Here is a 6898-nt window from a genome sequence, read left to right as displayed (position 1 = left end):
AGTCAAACTCTTACTGCCTAATATATCCCACCCACTACCAGGTGCCGTGATGAAGAGATAATCAGTGTTATTCACTTCACCTGTCTGTGGTCATACTGTTATGCCTGGTCGGTGTATTCAAATTGGCGCTTCTGTCAAGGTCAGCAACCTGAACAATATTAACGGCTCAAGCACTGGATATCAATATCACCTACAGGTCAAGGAATGAGGTTGTGGTGGGGTCAAGAATTTTAAGGGGTCACTTTATTAAGTGAAGAAATATGACAACATATTAAAGACTGTTGAGGAAGATTAAATAAGATTGTACAGTTCTAATAGCTCTACAGTGATGCTTATATATCACAGTTGGCCCCTCATACAAAATAATGATGCCACGATAATACCTTGCACAAAACAAGCACCATGTAGCAATGCCACATATCGAAAACATAAAGGCAGCGATATAAAGTGTGCACAACCCCTGGCTCCAGGTTTGAGTCCTCGCAGCTGTATTAGAGGTCTTGGTGGAAAATGTATTGTCCTTTCCACACACACACACACACTCCAGATCTCATAATGAGTTTCTTCTCGCTGCCTTATGACTGGAAGCTCCTATCATTAAGAAAATGAACGATCCATAAATCAGTACCTTAACCACAGAGCGGCATCACCTGCATGTCCCCGTGTGGACGTGCAGGATGCCCCGGGTGTGCATGTGCATGAAGCTGAAGAGCTCGTGCGGCATGGCGTGAAAACCAGGCCGAGGTTTGACATTGTCATAGTAGTGGTGGCTGACGAAAATGCCATCTTGGTTCATCGGGAAGGCCCAGAAGCCATAGAGGTGTACCTCCTGGCACAGCTCGAGCGCCGCCGTGGCCAGCATGAGCCCGCTGCTCAGGCGCTTGGCTCGAACGCCCAGGGATGCCCAGAAGCGCTGCGCACCCAGTAGATACTGTGGGTGAAAGAAGTAGACACCACGCCCGGTGGGTCTGGCGAAGTCGTCCAGGACGTACTTGACACGGAATGACACGTCGGTATTGCGCGAGTTGTAGAAGGCTGGCAGCACCACGGAGGCGTTCTCGTAGCTCGCCAGCACATCGTAGAACGGACGCCGCCACTTCTCCAGTTTCTGGAACCTAAAGGGGGAAATATGCATTGAATATTTGCATTTTTGGTCACATAATTGGCATGGTGGTTTGTTGGGTAGCACTGTCGCCTCAGCAAGAAGGTTCTGGGTTCGATCCCCAGGCGGGGAGGTCCGGGTCCTTTTTGTTTGCAAGTTTGCAAGTTCTCCCCGTGTCTGCGTGGGTTTCCTCCGGGAGCTCCGTTTTCCTCCCACAGTCCAAAAACATGCAGTCAGGTTAATTGGAGCTACTGAATTGCCCTATAGGTCAATGAGTGAGTGTATGTGTGTGTGTCTGCCCTGCGATGGACTGGCGCCCCATCCAGGGTGTTACTGTGTGCCTTGCGCCCATTGAAAAGCTGGAATAGGCTTCCAAAAAAAAAAGTTTGCCAAAAAATGTTCCATACCTACAGTGAAGCACGGTGGTGGCAGCATTATGCTTTTGGTATGTTTTTTCTCACCTGGAACTGGGGCTTTAGTCAGGGTGGAGAGAATTCTAAACAGTTCCAAATTTCATTTTTGACTCAGAACCTTTAGGCCTCTGCTTAAAAGCTGAAGATAAAGAGGAATTTCATCTTTGACCATGATAATGACCCGAAGCATACCTCCATATCAACAAAAGAATGGCTTCACCAGAAAAAGATCAAGGTTTTGGAAGAGCACAGACCTGATTCCAGTCTGACAGATTTGAAGCACTTTTGCAAGGAAGAGTGGGCAAAAAATTGGCAAGTCAAGATGTGCCATGTATAGTAGTGTTCAAAAAAATAGCAGTGACTTTAAAAAAGTGAATAAAGCACAAAATCATTATAATAACTTTTATTTCCATAAATGCAAATGCACTGAAAATACTACACTTTCAATTCTAAATCAAAACATTAACTAAATGTAGCCAGTTTGTGTTAATCCTTTACAGAAAGTTAAGAAAATATTAGGCTGTTCAAAAAAATAGCAGTGCCAGCATTTTTCTTTAAAAACTAAAAAAATTTATCTATAACATGAAAAAATGTTTGAGGTTTCACTTTACTTTAAATTACTGAACTAATATTTAGTGGCATAACAATTGTTTCCGAGATCTGTGTTGCATGGAGTCGACCAACTTCTGGCACCTCTGAACAGGTATTCCAGTCCAGGATGATTAGACGACATTCCACAGTTCTTCTGCAATTTTGGGTTTTACCTCAAAAAAACGTGTTTCAGACGTCAGCCCACAAGTTCTCTATGGGACTGAAGTCAGGGGATTGGGCTGGTCACTCTATTACCTCAATCTTGTTTGTCTGTAACCAAGATGTTTTGGGTCATTGTCATGTTGAAACACCCATTTTAAGGACATTTCTTCTTCGACATAGGGCAACATCATCTCAAGTATTCTGATATATTTAAATTGATCCATGATCCCTCGTATGCCATAAATAGGCGTAACACCATGGTATGAAAAACATCCCCATATCATCATTTTGTACCACCATGCTTTACTGTCTTCACAGTGTACTGTGGCTTGAATTCAGTGCTCGAGGGTCGTCTGACATACTGTCTACGGCCACTAGACCCAAAAAGAACAATTTTGCTTTCATCAGTCCACAAATGTTGAGCCATTTCTCTTTGGACCAGTCAATGTGTTCTTTGGCAAATTTGAACCCATTCAGGACACATCATTTTCTTAACAACGGGACTGTGCAGGAGTTCTTGCTGGTAAATTGGCTTCACTTAATCATCTTCTGTACTTACTGGTAACTTCAGATGTTCCTTGATCTTTCTGGTGGTGATCATTGGCTGAGCCTTTGCCATTCTGGCTATTCTCTGATCCATTCGAACAGTAGTTCCACGCTTCCTTCTGCGTCTTTCAGGTTTTTCAGGTCACTTTAAGGCATTTTAGCTGAGCAGCCAATAATTTGCTGCACTTCTCTGTATGTTTTTTCCCTCTACAATCAACTTTTTAATCAAAGTACGCTGTTCATCAGAACAATGTCTGGAACAACCCATTTTACCCAGTATTTCAAAAGGAAATGAGCTATGACCAACCTGTGCAACATTTGCCACCCTCCTACATTAAATAAGGGCCAAAATTGACACCCGTTCTTCTGCAGAATGAATGACTTCACCAATTGAACTCCTCACTGCTATTATTTTGAACAACCCACTTTCAATAAATGCTTCGATTACTCAGAATGAGTGGGATGCATGTCCTAATTGTTGGGTTTGTTTTGTTTTCATTACTCTACTACACTTTCAAGTGAATTTTTCACTTCTACTAAAAACAGTGATTTATCAGGTTAATGGTGTTGGACTGCTATTTTTTTGGAACACCACTGTATATATATGCTTTACCCAACTCCTACTGAAAAAGACTGAATGCTGCCACATTTTGTCTTGTATAAATGTCTATTCAGCTCAAACTCGTCGGTTCGAAGCTCAGCTCTACCATCTAGCTGGGTTGGGCGGCTACACAAACAACGATTGGCTGTTGTTCATACAGGGTGAGAGCCGGAGCCGGGACCTCATAACTGATGCAATTACGACCTTTGCTGGCTGATTGATGGCACCTGCACAGAGTCGATGAATAATGCGTTGATCAGGGTGTGGCTCTCCGTACACAAAGCTGATCCGCATATGAACTCGCCTCGTGCAGGTGAAAAGATGCAGTCGGCTACTGCACACGTGTCGGAGGGGGCGTGCGTATGACTTACTGTGAACTGGAGCAGAGGTTTTTGGGTTTGGAGCTATTTTTATACTTATTGTCAGATTTATGAAGGGTAGCACATTTTTGTCTAATTTTGTTTGTGTCTTTAATCTCTACCATGCTGAAATATGTCTAAGAAAACTGGTCGTCTGTCTCACCTTATATTAACGCCCTAGTAAAACAGAAAGAAATGGAAGACTGAAATGGACGACTGCTTAGAGTTTTTAAATCTTTGGCTAAATTTGGCATTTTCTATTTTCTTAAAATAAAGCTTTAGTCGAGGTGGCTTTGCTGGCATTTTTACTAGTGTTTTATACTGTGTGTGTGTGTGTGTGTGTGTGTGTGTGTGTGTGTGTGTGTGCGTGCGTGTGTGTGCGTGCGTGCGTGTGCGTGTGTGTGTGTGCGTGCGTGCGTGTGCGTGCGTGCGTGCGCGTGCGTGTGTGTGTACGTACCTCTCTGTGATGATGCTCGGGTTAATAGTTACAAGACCAGTCTTGGTACCTACATCAGCTGCATATTTTCCTGAAATTGGGGGAATATTACACCTGAAAGAAAGAGACAAAATGCTAATTACATTTCTCCTCCCAGTAGACTTTGGTGGTTACTCATATGGAATTACATTGATTTATACATTACATACTCATACAATTTTTGATCTAAATCCAAGTTATAAAATTGACCAACCAATTTTTTTAATCTATTAACTCACAAGCATTTTGTTTTTATTGAATACACTGATTAATAATTTACAGTGAAAACTAGTAAGCTAGTCAAGTATTACTGTTACTAAAAAAAAGATTGGGTGAATAAATTGGCGAGAAAATCATCAATATAGACCAGATAACCCTAGATAGATAGATAGATAGACAGATAGACAGACAGACAGACAGATAGACTAATCAATGGTGTTGCCAATATATAAAACCACACTGTTAGCTAGCAATATTATACATTATACATTAGTCATAAAATGTTAGATCTAAATACAAGTTATAAAAATTGACCAACTATTAGATACAGACAAACAGACAGACAGACAGACAGACAGACAGACAGACAGACAGAGAAAAATATAGATAGATAGATAGATAGATAGATAGATTAGATAGATAGATAGATAGATAGATAGATAGATAGATAGATAGATAGATAGATAGATAGATAGATAGATAGATAGATAGAGAAAAAGATAGATAGATAGATAGATAGATAGATAGATAGATAGATAGATAGATAGATAGATAGATAGATAGATAGATAGATAGATAGATAGACTAATCAGTGGTGTTGCCAATATATAAAACCACATTGTTAGCTAGCAATATTATTCATTATACAGTGTATCACAAAAGTGAGTACACCCCTCACATTTCTGCAAATATTTCATTATATCTTTTCATGGGACAACACTATAGACATGAAACTTGGATATAACTTAGAGTAGTCAGTGTACAGCTTGTATAGCAGTGTAGATTTACTGTCTTCTGAAAATAACTCAACACACAGCCATTAATGTCTAAATAGCTGGCAACATAAGTGAGTACACCCCACAGTGAACATGTCCAAATTGTGCCCAAATGTGTCGTTGTCCCTCCCTGGTGTCATGTGTCAAGGTCCCAGGTGTAAATGGGGAGCAGGGCTGTTAAATTTGGTGTTTTGGATACAATTCTCTCATACTGGCCACTGGATATTCAACATGGCACCTCATGGCAAAGAACTCTCTGAGGATGTGAGAAATAGAATTGTTGCTCTCCACAAAGATGGCCTGGGCTATAAGAAGATTGCTAACACCCTGAAACTGAGCTACAGCATGGTGGCCAAGGTCATACAGCGGTTTTCCAGGACAGGTTCCACTCGGAACAGGCTTCGCCAGGGTCGACCAAAGAAGTTGAGTCCACGTGTTCGGCGTCATATCCAGAGGTTGGCTTTAAAAAATAGACACATGAGTGCTGCCAGCATTGCTGCAGAGGTTGAAGACGTGGGAGGTCAGCCTGTCAGTGCTCAGACCATACGCCGCACACTGCATCAACTCGGTCTGCATGGTCGTCATCCCAGAAGGAAGCTGACGCACAAGAAAGCCCACAAACAGTTTGCTGAAGACAAGCAGTCCAAGAACATGGATTACTGGAATGCCCTGTGGTCTGACGAGACCAAGATAAACTTGTTTGGCTCAGATGGTGTCCAGCATGTTTGGCGGCGCCCTGGTGAGAAGTACCAAGACAACTGTATCTTGCCTACAGTCAAGCATGGTGGTGGTAGCATCATGGTCTTGGGCTGCATGAGTGTTGCTGGCACTGGGGAGCTGCAGTTCACTGAGGGAAACATGAATTCCAACATGTACTGTGACATTCTGAAACAGAGCATGATCCCCTCCCTTCGAAAACTGGGCCTCATGGCAGTTTTCCAACAGGATAACGACCCCAAACACAACCTCCAAGATGACAACTGCCTTGCTGAGGAAGCTGAAGGTAAAGGTGATGGACTAAACCCAATTGAGCACCTGTGGCGCATCCTCAAGTGGAAGGTGGAGGAGTTCAAGGTGTCTAACATCCACCAGCTCCGTGATGTCATCATGGAGGAGTGGAAGAGGATTCCAGTAGCAACCTGTGCAGCTCTGGTGAATTCCATGCCCAGGAGGGTTAAGGCAGTGCTGGATAATAATGGTGGTCACACAAAATATTGACACTTTGGGCACAATTTGGACATGTTCACTGTGGGGTGTACTCACTTATGTTGCCAGCCATTTAGACATTAATGGCTGTGTGTTGAGTTATTTTCAGAAGACAGTAAATCTACACTGCTATACAAGTTGTACACTGACTACTCTAACTTATATCCAAGTTTTATTTCTATAGTGTTGTCCCATGAAAAGATATAATAAAATATGTGCAGAAATGTGAGGGGTGTACTCACTTTTGTGATACACTGTACATTACATAGTCATAAAATGTTAGATCTAAATACAAGTTATAAAAATTGACCAACTATTAGATACAGACAGACAGACAGACAGACAGACAGACAGAGATAGACAGACATAGATAGATAGACAGACAGACAGATAGACAGACAGATAGATTTTATTGAAGCACTAGTAGTCAACGGCAAAATAAGACATG

At 42.1% G+C, this 6898-nt stretch overlaps 1 protein-coding gene across 3 annotated transcripts in view; it reads right to left on the bottom strand.

Moving 5' to 3' along the window:
- Positions 1-228: 228 nt before the first annotated feature.
- The window catches only part of st8sia5 (ST8 alpha-N-acetyl-neuraminide alpha-2,8-sialyltransferase 5), a 39985-nt gene continuing 33315 nt past the window's right edge, over positions 229-6898 (bottom strand). For all 3 annotated transcript variants that reach the window (XM_063012019.1, XM_063012020.1, XM_063012018.1), the window contains 2 exons: positions 4232-4324; positions 229-1115 (listed from right to left, as the gene is read on the bottom strand). In XM_063012019.1, the coding sequence (XP_062868089.1) occupies positions 647-1115; positions 4232-4324 (562 nt within the window). In that variant the 3' untranslated portion in view covers positions 229-646. The remainder of the gene's footprint in view (positions 1116-4231; positions 4325-6898) is intronic.

The sequence above is a fragment of the Trichomycterus rosablanca genome, chromosome 16, assembly GCF_030014385.1.
Source record: "Trichomycterus rosablanca isolate fTriRos1 chromosome 16, fTriRos1.hap1, whole genome shotgun sequence".
NCBI lineage: Eukaryota > Metazoa > Chordata > Actinopteri > Siluriformes > Trichomycteridae > Trichomycterus > Trichomycterus rosablanca.
This window is presented reverse-complemented; position numbering and strand designations above follow the sequence as displayed.